Raw genomic sequence first — 19440 nt, forward strand, 5'->3', positions numbered from 1 at the left:
ATTACAACTATAATTTTATAAACTCTTCTTTCTAGTTATAATAGTTTTTGTTTTATAATCATATGTTATTGATTACATAAATGTTTATAGTTATATTTTGGAGATGGGAGGTTCTAATTATCCATATAAAATAACTTTTTTTATTTGATGTCTTTTTCTCCTAAGTTCTACTTTATGGTTTTATTATTCCCTTACTTTCTTTTTGTCCCAATTTACCTAGGAAATTTTTTATTTTGTGTTTCTTTTTCATGATTGCTTTATTGTATTTAATATATTTCATTTATGGTTACCAATCAAGTCTTTTTTGTCTTAGTAGGGAAATGTAACCAATTCATATTTATTAAAACATCTGTGCTGTTCTGTTTACCTTTAGGAGGAGTTCCAGGCTCCTCTTTATCCACTTTCTCATTGTATCCCTCCCTCTCACTCCACCCTTCAGGAGTGCAGATCTGGATTGATCAGATTAGAAAACATCTTACTAATTACTAAACTCCTGGGTAGACAGAGCTGTATTTACAAAGGTCTGAGCACACAGGCAAAAGTCTCTTTTCTGGACCCTTCTCCCAGAAGAATAACAAAGGGCTGGATGCATTCCAGTGTGAGAGGAGACCTGAACAACTCCCTCCTCTTTGCTGGCTCTGGAGGGGTAAGATCTCGGACTGCCTTGCTGTCTTCTTTCTTTCCACACCATGTAGGCTGATCTGCCTTCACTAGTAGCTCTCCTTTAGTTCTGGTCTCACTCATTAGTAGAGAACCTTGCTAGAGGGGGTGGTTAGTGTAGGAGATAATTTGCTTATTCCTGTGTTCTGTTCTCTGCCCAAGGACCACTTTCATAACCCCCCAGTCCATTCTTTACACTTTCTCCCAGATATGTTCTCTGTTTTTCATAATCGTTTTCCTCTATTTATCTCAAACTGATATTCTTATTTACTCTTTAGGGGCATTTTCTTCTCAGTATCTAGTTTTTGGTTCACCACGGTCACTACATTTTGAAATTCAGTAATTACACTTTTCATATGAAAGCTGATTATAGATTGTTCCGTTTTTGTAGATCCAATATGCTCCCAAATTATTACCATAATTAGAAATTTTCAAAAAACTCTTGTACTTTTTGTAGTAAATCTGTTTCATAGAACATTTTCTCTGATATTTCAGGTCACTTTTTACATTTTATATTATGAACTTATCATAGGATCAGTGATTATTCTCTTGATTCTTCCTTATTGGGGATATTAGTTGGCTTAGAATGTTACAATGCAGTAAAAAACAATAAGTTTATTTCTCTCTCATATGCAGCCAGGAATTCTAAGTGGGTAGTGGGTCTGCACCACACATTCAGGCTCAAGAAAAATCTGCTGTCTTCAACATGAATTTCCAGGATCCCTCTGATCACTGGGGTTCTAGCCAGTGGAGAAGGAAAAAGTGCATAGAAGAGGTACCTCCTCTCTCCTAAAGGGCCTGGGTCCATAAATGTACCCAGGTGGGCTTTGGCCCACCTTCAAGTGGAACTAATTCAGTCAAATGGCCACCTCTAGGGCAACGGAGTCTAGCTTTGTGTCCAGCTATGATTCTGCACTGTGACAAACGGCGAGAGTGGATTTTGATGGTAGCTGGAGCTCTGTACCATCTAGATGAATTGAGGAAGAGGTCTTCTAGGTTGTGCAGTTTTGACATTTAGATGGGTTCTGATAGAGATTGTGTCATTCCTGAGCCAAATCTTCCCCCAAAAAAAGAAAATGTAGATTTTTTTATAGTTGTAATTGGCCAGATCAAAGGTTTGTGAGGATAGTAGAAAGAAAATGGACAGAGACAGCTACCTGACCGTCAGCTTCTCTACTGTGTTAAAAAGATTTTTTTTTCCTGAAGTGTTAGTTTTTTCATTCCCTAGTTTGCTGGGGCACTTTCTCCTTTCACAGCAGCTGATGTTCTGGTCTTCATCAGGCTCCAGCCACCACAGCCCCCTCTGCTTTAGTTAGCAAGCTGTGTGACCCAGCCAGGGTGGGGGCCACTGAGACTGCCACTCTATGCTGGCCCTGAGTGTGACCAGTAGGATCTCCTGCCCACCTACTGCCCTCCCACCCACCCTCCCCTCAGGCAGGTCCTGCCAGCTTGAGCTCAGGGTGTTGGTGTGAACCTGCATGGTTTGATTAAGTTACTACCCAACCAACTTTCCCCAGCCTGTGGTGCTTCCAGTTATCTGGCCTGCCCTTCACTTTGGCCTTTCCTTCATGATAGAGCTGGTAGAATTCCTTTGACATTTCTTGCATGAGTAATGAACTCTCTCTGGTTTCCAGGGCCAGCATAGGTCTTACCCCCGTTTTGATATCTCTTTGGCCATTTGCAATAGAAATTTGGCATTCATCTATTCACATATTTCTTATTTATGAATATTTAATGAGATGGATACTGTGTCAGGTGGTGTGCTTAGCTCTGGAGATGCAGTGGTGAGAACAAATAAATGTAGTTGCTGTCTTTTTAAAGTTTGCTGGAGAGCAGAGAGAGCGCCTGAGGAAAGACAGGTGTGAACCAAGTAATCACACAGAGAAATGTCAATCACAATTCTGCAGAGTGTCCCCAGAACTGACAACAGGGTCATCTTCCTAGGCAGTGGGTCAGGGAAGGTATATAGAAGGAGGGGGACTTTGGTGGAACTGAAGGATGAATAGTAGGGTTTTTTAGGGGAAGGTGATAAAGGAGGGCCTTCCAAGCCAGGAAGTCCCAAGCATGTGTCCTCTGGTGGGAAGAAGTGGGGGTGCTGGAATAGAGGTGGGATTGTGGCACACAGTCATATTTGCAGTTTGCATAATCACCCGGGCTGCAGGCTTCCGTGTGAGGAGCTGCTTGGAGAGGAGCAGTGGTAGATGGGTGTCTAGACTCAGTAGGAGGTGGTTGTGGTCATCCAGGTGACAGATGATGGTGACTTAAATGAAGATGGGGATGGGGATGGGGAAATGGTAAAGGTGATAGTCAAACCCATTAGCATGAGCTCTGTCTTTATGGATTTCATGAGTTCAAAGGGAGCTACATTTCTTTTTACCATCAAATCGTTAAATGTGTTCTTCCTTTTTTTCTTGAACTTTTTAAGCAAGACAAGCAGTATACTTTTGTTCTAAACTCAACAAATGAAAAAGAGCATTATTGCATATGCCTGTGTCTAAAATATAGTGTTTTTATGATGTTTAATTTATATTTTTATATGAATGAATGACTATCAGCTCTTCTCTCAAGCCTTTGACTCCTAGATGAGACTAGTTATAGTCAGGACTATCTCTAGCAACCTCTATTTTAGGGGTAACAAGTAAGGGGAGGGTGTGTCTCACGTCTCTATAGACCTATGTCAGACATTATTAATTGATCATAGTGCTCTTTTCTTGCCAAGTCCAGATGTCATCTCAGAATGCTTCTCCCAAAGCCCTTAAGGCAGCCTATGCCAATAGTACTCTACCTGAAATCTACTTGTTTTTCCCTCTATTTTAACAGTGAGTAGAAACCCACAAAGAAGCTGTTGATGCCGAATCCTCTATACTTCCCCTGTGAAAATGGCAGTGATCCTATGATATCTAAATTTATCTTTCTCTTGTACTTTAAAATTGGCCTCTGTAAAGTTAGAGACAGTCCACCAGATTACTCTCACTTCTGACACCAACTACTGCAGCGTTCAGGAGTCCCCAAGACCACTCTCAGGTTTGATAGTTTGCTAGAAGGACTCACAGAATTCACTAAAAGCTGTTAAGCTCATTTATGATTTATTGCAACAAAAGAATACACATTAAAATCAGCCAAGGGAAGAGATGCGTGGGACAGAGTTCAGAAGAGTTCCATTGCAGAGCTTCCCGTTGTCCACTCCTGATGGAGTTGTAGACAGGAGTTGTTAACTCCTCCTTCCAATGATGTGTGACAACATCAGCACGGAGTGGAATGTTGCTCCTCAAAGAAGCTCACCTGAGTTGTGGTATCCAGAGATTTTAGCAGGGCTTGATCCCGTAGATGTGGCTGACCACCCACATGGCCGACCTGAGCCTTCAGCCCCTCTGGAGGTAGAGCTGATACTGTGTGACCCAAAGCCCTCACTATAAATCAGTGTGACTCAGAGCCCCTAAGTAATCAGACACTAACGCAGGTCATTCCCAGGTCTTAGAGATCACCTCCCAGAAGCTGAGGGCAAAGGCTAGACCTCTGTTTGGATAAGGTGAAATTCATGACTACACAGCCTCTTGGGCTCATCCTCAGTTTAGCGATCGTGTAATGATCTGATGTCATCCAAACATTTGCTTTTAGAAATTATTTTGCAGGAGAAAGATGAGATATAAAAACTGAACCTAATCACGGACATTCTCTGGAAGATGGTTAGGGAGGGTGGTGGTTCGATGAGGACAGTGGGCTTCTGGGGTCTGGCTGCCTCTGTTCACATCCCAGTTCTACCTGTACTAACTAGTTAAGTGACTGTAGCCCATTGTTTTACCCTTCTCTGCCTCAGTTTCCCCATTCATAAATGAGAATAATAATAATGCCTACCTTGTGTTGTTATGAGAATTAAATGAGATAATACATATTAAGAGCAAAAGAATGCATGGCCTTCAACAAATACCAGATACTGTTTTTATATTTATCATAGGAAAAATTTATCAATCTCTTTTAAATAATTTTCCTTGAGAAAATTCATTGGAGTTTTTACCTAAATTTTTTCTATTAATTTTTTATACCATCGTATCTCTTAAGCACTAGTGAAAATATGAGGTAACCATCTTTCCTGAGAAATAACATTTCTGTTTTGCTGAGCAAGCCCTGAGTTAGAGAGGTGAGAAGTGCCCCTCAGGGCAGGTGCGTTCTGATGAGTCTGCTGTTGGCAGATCTTTGTTGCAAATTGTGGGTAGATTTAAAGGCTAAAAAAAGATGTGTTGTTTTCCCGAGTCGCTACTGAGAAAATCTAGAAGGAGAAAATAAGTTAATCTTGAGTCAGTAGTTTTAGGACTCGAGTGCCAAGCCCCGGTCTGTTCACTCACCTCTTTCGAACATCAGGCCCCTTGGAGGCTGTCTATTTGCAAGCATCACCTTGCCAGAGCTAAAACACAGTCTGCCTGCCTGAGGAGGGACTAATTGGCCTTTTGGAAACTGTTTAAAACTGAATGAAGCACAGGCGCTTTCTCTCGTGGTAGTAGAGCCTTGAGTTCTTGCCAGCCACTAATTGTTCTTCAGGCTTTCCTGTGAAGGCGGCTGAACTTGAGAGCTGGCTTTCGGTCTTGCCATCTGTGAACTGCCACTTGTCCACATGTGGTGTGTATTAAGATTGTTTTTGCTGGGAGCATCAGTATTGGAATGTGTTCAAATTTAAATGTGATGCTCTTGTTTGCCATGCTTGCAGGTTAGCCATTGTTACTCTTGGGTTCCCAAGGACAGTGGGAGCCAACTATATGAGTACCTGGCTGATAGAGCTTTAAAAAACCTGTTAGCTTCTAGGCTGGGCACTCCAGCCTGTGTCCTTAGATGTGGCTTACTTATAGGATAGCTACATACAGATAGACATTGTAAATACTGCCTAATTGAATGCTTTTTCCCCCCTAGCTTATTTCCAGTGATGCTGATGGAGCCATCCAAAGGGCTGGAAGATTCAGAGTGGAAAATGGCTCTTCAGATGAGGTAAGGAAGCCTCCCCACTTCCTGTAATGCCACCAAGCACATGATTGCAGTGCCTGGGATATAGCAGTGAAAGAGTTCTGGAGGAGGTAAATAGAGCTTTTCAGAGCTGTGCTTGAAGCCAATGGAAGGGAAATGTCAGTATTCTGGCATGGAAGGTGCTATTCATAGGGTGACACATACCCTTTAAAAGATCTATGTTAAAACCAGGTAGACACAGGAAGTTGTTCTGCCAGCAGTGGAGCCAGAGACAATTCTACCACCCTCTGTGAATGGCCCCGAGTCCCAGTACTTCCTCCGCCAGGCTGATCAGCTTGGCACGGCCCTCCGAGCAGTGCCAGGATCCAGGAGGGAGATGCCAAAAATTACTGCAATGACAAAATGTCATCAGGAAAAGAGGCTGGTACTGCCTACCACTCCTTGGGCCACACTTACTTTCTGGGTTCTCGGTCTTCCTTGCTGCAAGCCACAGACACTCTCCTGACTTTCTCTTTTTTTTTTTTTTTTTTTTTCCCCTTTAAAACTGCCACTACCATCTCTATCCCACGGGGTCTACCCTTTAAACTGCAGAGTATGGCAAAAACTCCCCACCCTTTTTCTTCTCTGCTGCCTTTTTGCACAGTAGCTCATCATAGCTCTAGCTCCCTGACCCTGACCCTGGGCAAGGACCCCAGCCTCCCTGAGCCTGTTTTTTTCATCTGTAAATTAAAAACTGTCTCAAGATTACTGCAAGAATTCAGTGCGCTATGCTTGTAAAACTCCTAGCACTATGCCTGGCACATAGTAAGCATTCAGAAGTGCTAGTTATGATGCTATTGATGGTTATTGTTGTTGTCATCACTGCTACATTGCCAGTTTTCTCCTGACCACCTCCTAATGCAAATTCTTGGTGAAGAGCTATTAATTTAACTCGAAAGCCCACAACATTTGGGAAGTGATTGCTCATTTTCACCCTTGGCCTTAGCCATATACATTCACCTGACCCTTGCCATTGACATGTTAGCCAAGTTGGGGCTGAATACCCCTGAATAGGTACCCACATACTTCTTGTCCAGAATGATGTCGGCTGACCCACATAGAAGAATGAACTCATGGGAAATTTTGCTTCTGAACCTTAGAAACAGCCCTCCCCAAATGGCCTGGCCCCTGGGACTAGATAGCCTCATCATCACAAGCTGAGGCAGCCAAAGGTTCTCAGGAGCTAAGCCAGGCACAGAGGCATTGAGTTCTTGCTCTCCAGTGCTTGGAAAGCTAGCAGTCACCATGCTGAGTTTCTACTTTGAGAGTCCATGGAGGCTGTATACCTTGAGACATCTTTCTGTTACCAAAATTTTGCAGAACTTCAGCCCATCCTGAAATGGACAAACCAAACTGGACTTTGCCACCCTATATAAGCACAACTCTGGCCCCTCTGCGTCCAGTGTCTGGAGGAAATACACACCTCCCAGGAAAGACATCAATGGGGCCTTCATGTGATCCTGTAATCACCATACACTTGGCAGTCAAACACTGCTCACCTGGCCCTGCTGTACACCAGAGGATAGGTTCTGGGCCCCAGTCAGGGGTTAGAAATGACCTGTGCTTGGGTCATGATCAGAAGTGGCTTAAGAGTCAGTCTTCCCAGGGTTCAAATCATGGCCCTACAACTCACCAGCAGTGTGGCCTTGGGCAGTTCAGTCGACGTCTTGGGAACAATTTGGAGAGTTACTGATTTCACAAATCATTGCGGTCTGTTGTGTTCAAAACACATTCCTATCTCAGATTGCTTCTCTGGAAATACAATATCAAGGATCAAATACATTTTTAGGTTTTATTTCCACCAGAACTACTGAGCATGATGCTCCATTGGAGCACCTTGGCTGTTTTGTATTGATGGTCTTCAGTCAGAAGTTTCTGGCCAATGGTACTTCCTAGCCTGATAAAAGACTTTACGGGCACTTGACTTCCAGAGGGAAAAAAACAGCTGGCTTGCTCTGAATTAGTTAAAGCTGTTAGTGCAGTAAAGGACTCACTATATGTCGTTGCTTAAAAATTCTCAAACCTATGAACAAACAAATTGAAAATTGTGTTTTGGGGTTATTTGCGCTTTTATTATTCGATTGTAAGAGTTTTTTATATAGTCTGGATAATTAGACACTTATCAGATATATGATTTGCAAAAATTTTCTTCCATTCTGTGTTTTTATCTTTCCACTTTCTTGGTTGTGTCCTTTGAAGCACAAAAGCTTTAAGATTAGATCATATCTAATTTGTCTATTTTTTTTCTTTGATTGCTTGCACTTTTGTTGTTATGTCTGAGAAACCGTTGCCTAATCCGAGGTTGCTTGGTCACTTTTTATTGTTTACTGTTCCCTTGAGATAATGTCAAATTTGTCTTTTATTTCTTTAAACGTAGTGTAATGGTTTTATCATCTGCGACTGAGAATTCCGAAATGTGAAGTTTTTGTGGCTGTTGTTTAATTGTTTTCCTCTGGCCTGTGTTCCTCATGTCATGTGCTTCTCTGTGTGCTAGGCTGCCTGATCGTGTACTATTTGTTATTCCTGAATATTACTTTTTCAGAATAATATGAGACCTAAGATGAGTTGCTTTTTGGTAGGGAGGACTTATGTTTGCTTTTACCAGATACCTTTAAACCAAATACCCAGCTTGAGACCTTTTAAACTACCCAAGTGCTGCAGATTACCACACCTCAGAGGCGCCCCCCCGCTCAGCTCTATTACAGCTGCAGATACATGTGAAAGCTGGCGTGTGGCCCCCACACCTCAGAAGTGCTCCCCGGCTCAGCTCTGCTTGGTGCTGTCACAACTGCCTTGTAGTTTTTGGTGGTAGAGGTGGTTTCTTCTGATTCCCTCTTACTTGAGTGTGTAGCCCTTTGGGATCCTAGCGTAATGTGGGGCTGGGTTCCTATTGGACTTGCCTACCCCAATGGGTCTTGGGATTTGAGTCTTTGTCCCCCATGAGGTCACCAAAACCCAAATTCAATTTTGCTGGGATTGACAAACATCCTCAAGCCAAAAAAGACTTTCATGATGCATTTACCTCTCTAGGTTCCCATTTGCCTTTCAGTTTTAGTTGGCAATTCTTACTATTTGGTAAGCACTCCAGTGCTTTTTTTTACCCCCCAAGACAGAGTCTTGCTCTGTCACCCAGGCTGGAGTGCAGTGACATTATCTCAGCTCACTGCAACCTCCGCCTCCTGGATTCAAGCAATTCTCCTGCCTCAGTCTCCCGAGTAGCTGGGATTACAGGTGCGTGCCACCATGCCCGGCTTATTTTTGTATTTTTAGTAGAGACGGGATTTCACCATGTTGGCTAGGCCGGTCTCGAACTCCTGACCTCATGATCCGCCAGCCTTGGCCTGCCAACGTGCTGCGATTACAGGCATGAGCTGCTGCGCCCGGCCTCCAGTGCTTTCAAGGAGATGATTTTAATATTCTTCTAGTACTTTTAGTTTTTTCAGTGGGAGGGGTAGATCTGAATAATCTAGCCTGCCATTACCAAAAAATAAGTTGTATCAGGAGTGCTTTTCATATAATATGACAAAACATTCATTCAGCTGGCATTCATAGGGTCATTTCCTAGCGCCAGACGGGCTGAGCCCTGGATGCAGGATTGAATAAGCCTGCTGAGGTCCCTGCTCCCAGGGACCTACAGGTGGCAGGGAGAGCCATCAGTAACCAATAGAAACACATAGAAGGATTGCAAATTTTGGTAACTGCTATGGCAAAAACAGAGGACCATGGTGCAAAGAAATAGGAAGAGCCCTAGTTAAGATGGGGTCGTCAGAAAGCCTTTACCAGCGACAACCAATGAGGCTGAGCCTCTGAGCCGTGCTTCTCAGACTGTCTTTTTAATTTCCGGTCAGTTGCAGGAAATTAAATATGTGGTCCTACCTTATGCAACTCATTAAGGAATTGGATATCATCCAGACTGGTCTGGACTGTTTCATGAGATGAATCCACTGAGCATGTACTTTGATGCCACAGGCATGTCAGAACACTATAAAGGTTTCTTGTATACCTTGTCATGGGCTAGTAAACAGTTTGCAGATTGGCATCCATCAGAATGGACCGTTCTTTCCTGCCTTAGAGTTCATCTGGGCCAATCCCCTTTCCAATGCATGAGTTCCTACATCAGCTTTGCCAGCAGTCAGCTGATCTCTTCCTGCTTGAGTATATCTCCAGCAGGAAGATGCCTCCTTGATAGGATTTTTTTCCTCCTGACACTAATTAATTCTGACACCAACTGAGTGTCCTACAATTCAATTCTCACACCAACTACCTGGAGTTAGTGTCAGACTCCACAGGTTTAAGGGCTCAGTCCCACAAGACTGTCCTCATTTCAGAAGCCAGTCACAAGCATTGGGTCTCCAGGTTACCTACATTCCACATTTCCGACCAACTTGGCTACAAAGTCAGGTAGCCGTTACCACAGCCTCCTCCTCAGCTTCCATAACTCCCTAAAATCACTCACAGAATTCATAAAAGCACTTTTTTTTTACTATTACTCATATATTATAAAGCAGTAGTCCCCAACCTTTTTGGCACCAGGGATCAGTTTTGTGGAAGACAGTTTTTCCACGGACCAGGTAGCGGGAGATAGTTTCGGGATGATTCAAGCACATTACGCTTATTGTGCACTTTACTTCTATTATCATTACATTGTAATATATAATAAAATAATTATACAATTCACCATCATGTAGAATCAGTGGGAGACCTGAGCTTGTTTTCCTGCAACTAGATGGTTCCATCTGGGAGTTATAGGAGACGGTGACAAATCATCAGGCATTGGATTCTCATAAGGAGCACACAACCTAGATCCCTCGCGTATGCATTTCACAATAGGGTTCATGCTTCTGCGAGAATCTAATGCTGCTTCTGATCTCACAGGAGGCGGAGCTCAGGTGGTAATATAAGCAATGGGGAGTGGCTGCAAATATAGATGAAGCTTTGCTCACCCACAACTCACCTCCGGCTGTGTAGCCCAGTTCCTAAGCGGCTATAGACCAATACCAGGGTTTGGTCTGTTATAAAGAGTACAATTCAGGAAGAACCAAATGGAAGAGATGCATAGGTCATGGTGTGAGGGTGGTGGCTTGGAGCTTCCATACCTTCTCCAGTTGTATCCTATTTTCACTACTGCAATATGTTCCCCAACATGGAAGCTCCCTAAGCCCCATGATTTAGGGGTTTGTACAGAGATTTCATCAGGTAGTCATGATTTTTTTTTTTTTTTTTTTTTTTTTTTTTGAGATGGAGTTTTGTTCTAGTCACCCAGGCTGAAGTGCAATGGCGTGACCTTGGCTCACTGCAACCTCCGCCTCCTGGATTCAAATGATTCTCCTGGCCGGGCGCGGTGGCTCACGCCTGTAATCCCAGCACTTTGGGAGGCCGAGACGGGCGGATCACGAGGTCACGAGGTTAGGAGATCAAGACCATCCTGGCTAACACGGTGAAATCCTGTCTCTACTAAAATTACAAAAAAATTAGCCGGGCATAGTGGCGGGTGCCTGTAGTCCCAGCTATTTGGGAGGCTGAGGCAGGAGAATGGTGTGAACCCAGGAGGCGGAGCTTGCAGTGAGCCGAGATGGCGCCACCGCCCTCTAGCCTGAGTGACTGAGCAAGACTCCGTCTCAGGAAAAAAAAAAAAAAGTGATTCTCCTGCCTCAGCCTCCCAAGTAGCCAGGATTACAGGCACCCACCACTGCATCCAGATACTTTTTATATTTTTAGTAGAGACAGGGTTTCACCATGTTGGCCACGCTGGTCTCAAACTCCTGACCTCAGGTGATCCGCCCACCTCAGCCTCCCAAAATGCTGGGATTACAGGCGTGAGCCACCACGACTGGCCAGGTAGGCATGATTAATTAAATCATTGGCCATGGATGACTGACTCAATCTTCAAACCCTCTCTCATCCTGGAGGTTGGGATTTGGGGCTGAAAGTTCCAAATTTCTAATCAAGGCTTAGTCTTTCTGGCAGCCACCCCCAATCCTGCAGCTATCTAGGAACCCCCTGAGAGTCCCCACCTTAGAACAAAAGATGCTTCTGTCACCCTTATCACTCAGGAGCTCTGCACTAGGAACCAGCAACAAAGACCAAATACGTATTCCCGTTATAACACACCCCTAAAGCAGTTAATTCCATTTTTCAGTATCTCTAATTGCTAGAAAGGTCTTTTTATTGAACATAATTCACTTGTCTACTATATTTTCTTTTTCTTTTCTTTTTTTTGAGACAGGGTCTCCCTCTGTCACCCAGGCTGGAGTGCAGTAGTGCAATGATGGCTCAATGAAGCCTTGACCTCCATGGCTCAGGTGATCCTCCAACCTCAGCTTCCTGCACAACTGGGCCTATAGGCACAGGCCACCACGTCTGGCTAATTTTTGTATTTTTTGTTTTTGTTTTTTTGTTTTGTTTTGAGACAGAGTCTCAGTCTGTCACCCAGGCTAGAGTGCAGTGGTGCGATCTCTGCTCACTGCAAGCTCTGCCTCCCGGGTTCACGCCATTCTCCTGCCTCAGCCTCCCAAGTAGCTGGGACTACAGGCGCCTGCCACCTCACCCGGGTAGTTTTTTGTATTGTTTTAGTAGAGACTGGGTTTCACCGTGTGAGCCAGGATGTTCTCGATCTCCTGACCTCATGATCCGCCTGCCTGGGCCTTCCAAAGTGCTGGGATTACAGGCGTGAGCCACCGCGCCTGGCCAGTTTTTGTATTTTTTGTAGAGATGGGGTTTCACCATGTTGCCCAGGCTGGTCTTAAACTCTTGGGCTCAAGTGAGTCACCTGCCTCAGCCTCCGAAAGTTTTGGGATTTCAGGTGTGAGCCGCTTGAGCACAGGCTATATTTCTTTCTTTCTTTTTTTTTCTTCTTTAACACAAGGACAATTTTAATCCTACATTTTCCTGTAGTATAACAACATCCATTGTTGGCTATCTGTGAATTAAAACTGCATTTGCTAAGAACTGTGAACATTAAGAAACTTTACATGAAGTCACATGTGTTGATATAGGCACATAGACATCTTCTAGCAGCAACAGAATACATACATAACACATACTGAATTATCTTGATGGATAAATTTGCTTCACCAGGTAATTCTGTTTAGTAAAAATTCAGTTAATGCAGAATCCCATTTTTAAAATTTACGTCTTTATTACACATTTTTTATTTTAAAAAAGTCATTCAGGATTGTAATTTGCATGGCAATAAACAATGGCTTCATGGATTCTACGCTTCTTAAAGCTGTCTATAGCAATTTAAAACGTAAGTCTTCTTTTCAATTTGCAGCACCTGACTTAGAGTTTAAATTCATCTAATGTACTCATTAAAACTGTTCAGTTTCTCTTGTGAGAAAGACATGTTTCAATTGCTATTTCCCAAACTATCTGCTGAGCGTGGGTGTATATTGTTTTTATTTGGTTAGTAGAATTACTCACACAATTTATAGCCAGAACAAGGACCTCTAGCCTCTCTGAATGATCTTCCACTCAAAATAGTGATGATAATAAATGTCTAAAATGTATCTAGGGTCTGCCCCAACTTGGTATCACCAAACATGTTTCCAAGGTTTTATTCTTTTGTTTTTTGTTTTTTGTTTTTTGAGACAGAGTCTTGCTCTTGTTGCCCAGGCTGGAGTGCAATGGCGCAATCTCAGCTCACTGCAACCTCTGCCTTCTGGATTAAAGTGAGTCTCCTGTCTCAGCCTCCCAAATAGCTGGGATTACAGGCACCTGCCACCATGCCCAGCTAATTTTTGTATTTTTAGTAGAGACGGGGTTCCACCATGTTGGCCAAGCTGGTATCAAACTCCTGCCGTCAGGTGATCCACCCACCTTGGCCTCCCAAAGTGCCAGGATTACAGGCATGAACCACCATGCCCAGCCTGCTTCCAAGTTTTCTTAGAAAATATGGTTTTTAACTATACGCATGATACTCTACCACATGATGCACCATCACTTCTTTATTTCCCAGTTGTTCATTTCTATCATTTTGTACTTGTAATTTTTTATACTATAAATAATATTGTAATGAACACCTTCATCCATAAGTTTTATGCGAGACTGGTTATTTCTTTAGAATAATATCAAAGAAGTGGCTTACTGGTTCAAACAGTACATTTGGTTTTAAGGCTTTTAATATAATTTACCAAAGAATCTCCAGAATAGCTCAAAAAAGTCCTACCGACAGTATGTTATTGTGCCCACAGAGTCAACTTGCTAACAATGAAGCAAATTCAGCCACAAATGTATTAGAGTCTCACCCATCTCAAGACTATCACATCAAAGAAGCAAGAAGATATATTACTGGTGAGGAAGCCAAATTCAAATTCTTTAAAAAAAGAATCACTCAACTTTATATCTGTCAAATAGTCAACAGAAATGCTTCCCATAAAAAGTCTACAGAGCTTTTCCAAAAATAAAGGTAAAAAGAGAGAAGGAGAAAAGTCAGGCCAGGCCTGTAATCCTAGCACTTTGGGAGGCTGAGGCAGGTGGATCACAGGGTCAGGAGATTGAGACCATCCTGGCTAATATGATGAAACCCTGTCTCTACTAAGAATGCAAAAAAGTTAGCTGGGCGTGGTGGCAGGTGCCTGCAGTCCCAGCTACTCGGGAGACTGATGCAGGAGAATGGCGTGAACCCAGGAGGCAGAGTTTGCAGTGAGCTGAGATCGCGCCACTGCACTCCAGCCTGGATGACAGTGCGAGACTCCTTCTCAAAAAATCAAAGAAGAAAAAAAGAAAGAGAAAAGTCAGTCCCAAATGACCAAAATTTTTTATTTGACTAAATTCTATTCCATGCGTAAGTGTGACAGTCTCCCCTGTTTATCTGACTTTGGCAATAAAAAAACAAGCAGCCTTGTACAGAACAGTGAAAATGCCAAGGACGAGGGTAGTCTGCAGTTTTACTGTAGAACATGTATCTTTTTTTTTTTTTTTTTTTTTGAGACAGAGTTTCACTTTTGTCACCCAGGATGGAGTGCAATGGTGCAGTCTCGGCTCACTGCAACCTCCTCCTCCCAGGTTCAAGCGATTCTCCTGCCTCAGCCTCCTGAGTAGCTGGGATTACAGGTGCCAACTACCATACCCGGCTAATTTTTTTGTTTTCGTTTTTGTATTTTTTGAGATGGAGTCTCACTGTGTCCCCCAGGCTGGAGTGCAGTGGCGCGATCTCTGCTCACTGCAAGCTCTGCCTCCCGGGTTCACGCCATTCTCCTGCCTCAGCCTCCCAAGTAACTGGGACTACAGGCACCAGCCACCACACGCAGCTAATTTTTTGTATTTTTAATAGAGACCGGTTTTCACTGTAGCCAGGATGGTCTCGATCTCCTGACCTTGTGATCTGCCCGCCTCGGCCTCCCAAAGTGCTGGGATTATAGGCGTGAGACACCACGCTCTGCCAATTTTTTTGTATTTGAGGTAGAGATGGGGTTTCACCATATTGGCTGGGCTGGTATTGAACTCCTGATCTCAGGTGATCCACCAGCCTTGGCTTCCCAAAGTGCTGGGATTACAGGCATGAGCCATCATGCGCAGCAAAATATACATTTTTTTAAAGGCCTGTCTCCTTTGGCCGTATCAAGATTAAGCTCAGGTCATTAAAAACAGACAAGTTTTTGAAACCATTTCTTCTGCAGTATCTTTGATGCTGTCATCATCTACCTCTGGCCAGTTTTCCTGAATAGCATCAATTACATCATCTGTAAAGTCTCCCTGAATGGTGATTTCTTCCTTTTCTGTTACTGAGGCACCACAGAGTTTTTGAGCAAAAAATCTCTGTGCTTTTTTAAGATCAATTTCAAAAGTTGGAGGCCACACATTCATGTTACGTGTTTCTTCTCTGCTTTGGGAATTTTGACTGTGTAACCTTTTCTGGTATGGCCTTCTTTTCTTTGTTTTATTTGATCCCTTTCATCTCTCTTTTGTATTTTCTTCTCCTCTTCTGCCCCTACTGTTCCTTGACCCTCATTAATTCCAGCTTCTTGTTTGGGTGCATTTTCTTTTTTGTTTTGTTTTTTGAGACATAGTCTCACTCTTGCCCAGACTGGAGTGCGGTGGTGGGATCTCGGCTCACTGCAACAACCTCCACCTCCCAGGTTCAAGCAATTCTCCTGCCTCAGCCTCCTGAGTATCTGGGACTACAGGCATGTGCCACCATGGTTGGCTAATTTTTGTATCATTAGTAGAGACGGGGTTTTACCATGTTGACCAGGCTGGTCTTGAACTCCTGATCTCAAGTGATCTGTCCCCCTCGGCCTCCCAAAGTGCTGGGATTACAGGCGGGAGCCATCATGCCCAGCCCTTTTGGGGTGAATTTTCTACAGTAAGTTTTGCAAATTCATTTGGAAAATTCTTCTTTAACCATTGTCTACATTTAGCATCATTAGGCATATACTTACAGTGGCCTATTGGTAATGAACAGACTCCACAATAAAGGACTCACAGCGGGTAATCAGCCTTAACTCGGCACTGTTCCTTAGGTCTCTTTGCACTTGGCCCCATTGGATTCAGAAATGTCTGCAGCCATTTCACAAACCCAGGTGGTTCCCTCTGCTATTGCCAGTTGAAGCGGCACATGGAACTATCATCTGTATTTTCCACTCAGAGTTTCTATTTATGTTCTCCATAGACCCAGAGTGGAAGTCTGAGCCCTCTTCAATGTGACATCTGTTGTTTTCCTCCTAAGACACAGGATCACTTCCATCATTGTCATCCTTATTGCTGTTCTTTGGACACATGTGAGGTTGTTAATGAACCTTTTGGACCGAAGTGCTCAGAACTGAACACGGGGCTCTGGGCATGCTCCACACAGTGACAGAGTGGAGCAGGCTCATCGCCTTCCTTGCTGTAGCCTCTTTTTATGGACCCTGATGACTCATGAACCTACAACATGCTACTTGGCCCACCCCCCATCTTTTTCACATGTGCTGGTGTTTAGCTGTGGAGCAGCACTGTGATATAATGAAGACTGTTTTGGAGTCAAACAAACCTGGGTTCAAACCTCAGCTCTACCACTCTCTAGTTTACAGTTCAGTGTCTCTGTGCCTCAATTTCCTAAGGGTAAAAAGGGAGGGGAATCCTTCCTTATACCACCTGACCTTGTGAGTAATTTGTATTTTGTATCTAAGTGTAGGATCTTGCATTGTCTACATTGAATTTAATCTCATTAGTGTGTCTCATAATTCCTAATTGTCAAGATTTTTTGGTGACATCTTGATTCTGTCACCTGTCCTGTTAGCTAACCCACTGAGCAGCTTTATTTTACCTTCAGATGTGCTCGTCTTGCCATCTGTGTGCTTATTCAGATTATTAATTAAAATGAGTGTGACCCTTGGGTGATCACTGGGGACCTCCCTTACAGCTCACTTGTATGTATCAATTAGTAGATGGTGCAGCAGAGGGGACAATCTTTCAGCTTTTTACAAATCTATCTTCCTTAGCATGGGGAGGACTCTCTTATACACTGTTGGAGGATATGTAAATTAGTACAATCTTTTGGGAAGGCAATTAGCAATAATTAAAAATGTGCATACCACTTGGGAAGACCTTGTATTGCTAGGATGTATATTGTAGCATTATTTAAAATAGGAAAAAAACTGGAAACAACATCAGTTTCTTTCAGTAGAGGAATTATTATGTAAACTATGGTCCATTTACACAATGAAATGGTTAGTAGCTATTAGACTGAAGTAGACACATATGTACTACCGCAAAAAAAGAAGTGTTTAAGATACAGTGTTAGACATAAAGGCAAGTTCTAGAATGACTTGTTTAATATCATGTCATTTTTCTTAAAAACAAAAAATGGTAAATATGCTTGTCAAGATGCGAGAAAATTTCTAAAAGGACACATAAGAATATAATAGTAATCGTTTCTGGAGAATGGAAATGGGAGCTCAGGATAGAAACTGGAGGACCTTAACTTTCCACTCGATGCCCTCATATACTGTTTACGTATTTTACAAGTCTATACTCATTCAACTGAAGTATTGAATTTTTTAAAAGAAGAATCTGTGTAGTTGTTAAAAAGAACAAAATAGATCTATATATACTAACACAGAAATATTCTGAAGATATTTTCTTTAGCGGAGAAAAATTTTTCAGTGTAATATCTACACTACTATCCCATTTATGAAAACAAATTATGCATATGTGTATATAGGCTTATGTATGTGTATATATTTTTGTATGTATATATGTATGTGAATGTGTGATATGTGTGTATGTATGTATAAAGTAAACACATCTTTGCAAATGCATAAAAAGATTCTGGATTATTCAGACCAATCTGGTAGCACGGTTGTTAGAGGGAAAAGAAGTAGGTTGGGTCATGGAGGATGGGGGAAAGAAAAAGATTTTAATTTTTGTGTGGTTTCACTTTTTTATAATCAGCTTATATTCATGCTTACATTTGTAATTTTTAAAAAAGTTTTAGTTTGTTTTTTAAAAGAATCCATCTTCCCTACTGCTATGTTATCTCAGCAGTTTAACCTAGGAACCGAAGTAAAATCAGCGTAACTTCTTTCATTCATGTATTGAACTCACTCTGGAATAGACTCTATGAAAAATCAAAGGAATTATTTTAAAACTGTGGATACCATTTGTATTCTGAGTGTCTGTATTTTGTGGATTCCCTGCTTAAAGTCAAGTATTTGGGAACATTCAAATAAAATCAGGGTGTCATATATGGATTTTGATTACATTCTCCTCAAAATATCCTGACCAGATTCAGTCTTCCTCCGTCACATCCCACAAGTCTAAGCAGGAGGTAGGGGAAGATAATGAAGGCAGTGAGAAGCTTTGGTGGGCTTTGGATCTGATTTGCAGAAATGATTCAGGATTTTTGGGTCTCTGTGGGCATGTACAGGTGTGAATTCAGCATGGAGCAACTTGAGTTCATTTCCCTCCATTGTAGCCTTTCACAAATATTTACCTGAAGGTCATAAAATAAGCATGAGTGTTTGCAGTGTTAAACTTCAGTTATCTGGAAAATGTACTCATCAGCTTAGTTTCTCCTAACTTTCTAGTTGATGTCAAATAAATAATGTGTTCCTGTTTCATTGTCAACTTAAACTGCTATAGACAGAGCTTCTGTATCTCCAAGATCTTTTGTAAAACAGGTGACACTTAAATTAGTTAGGATTTATTGTAGGTTAAAACCACAATTAGGTACTACTTCACCCACTCCAGAAATGCAAGGACTAAAAAGCTGAAAGTTTGGTCAGAGAATGTAGAACAACTAGAGCTCTCATATATCTTGCTAATGGGAGTTTCAATTAGCGTGTGTATATCCTCTTTGGAAAATTTTTTGGCAGTATCTACTGAAACTGAACACACGCATCGTCTGTGTCCCCGGATGTATACCCAACAGAAATGAGTGCTTGTATCCACCAAAAGACAGCCACAGTAATGGTCATAGTGGCTTTATTCTTTTTTTTTTTTTTTTTTTTTGAGACAGAGTTTGCTCTGTCACCCAGGCTGGAGTGCAGTGGTGTGATCTTGGCTCACTGCAACCTCTGTCTCCCGGGTTCCAGTGATCCTCATGCCTCAGCCTCCCAAGTAGCTGGGACTACAGGCATGCGCCACCATACTCGGCTAATTGTTTGTATTTTTTGTATAGACAGGGTTTAGCTCTATTGGCCAGAGTGGTCTCAAACTCCTGACCTCAGGTGATCCACTCACCTCGGCCTCCCAAAATGCTGGGATTACAGGTATGAGCCACTTAGCCTGCCCAGTGGCTTTATTATTAATAGCCAAAAACCAGAAACAATTCAAATGTCCATCAGTGGAAGAATTAATGCATAA

At 42.5% G+C, this 19440-nt stretch overlaps 1 protein-coding gene and 1 pseudogene across 7 annotated transcripts in view; one reads left to right on the top strand and one right to left on the bottom strand.

The window, feature by feature from the left end:
• The window catches only part of GARNL3 (GTPase activating Rap/RanGAP domain like 3), a 174961-nt gene that overhangs the window by 62436 nt on the left and 93085 nt on the right, over positions 1-19440 (top strand). For all 7 annotated transcript variants that reach the window (XM_037994107.2, XM_037994110.2, XM_037994105.2 and 4 more), the window contains one exon: positions 5563-5637. In XM_037994107.2, coding sequence (XP_037850035.1) covers positions 5563-5637 — 75 coding nt within the window. The remainder of the gene's footprint in view (positions 1-5562; positions 5638-19440) is intronic.
• Positions 14671-16378, bottom strand: LOC103239844 (density-regulated protein-like; annotated as a pseudogene).

Source organism: Chlorocebus sabaeus, chromosome 12 (genome assembly GCF_047675955.1).
Source record: "Chlorocebus sabaeus isolate Y175 chromosome 12, mChlSab1.0.hap1, whole genome shotgun sequence".
Classification (NCBI taxonomy): Eukaryota; Metazoa; Chordata; class Mammalia; order Primates; family Cercopithecidae; genus Chlorocebus; species Chlorocebus sabaeus.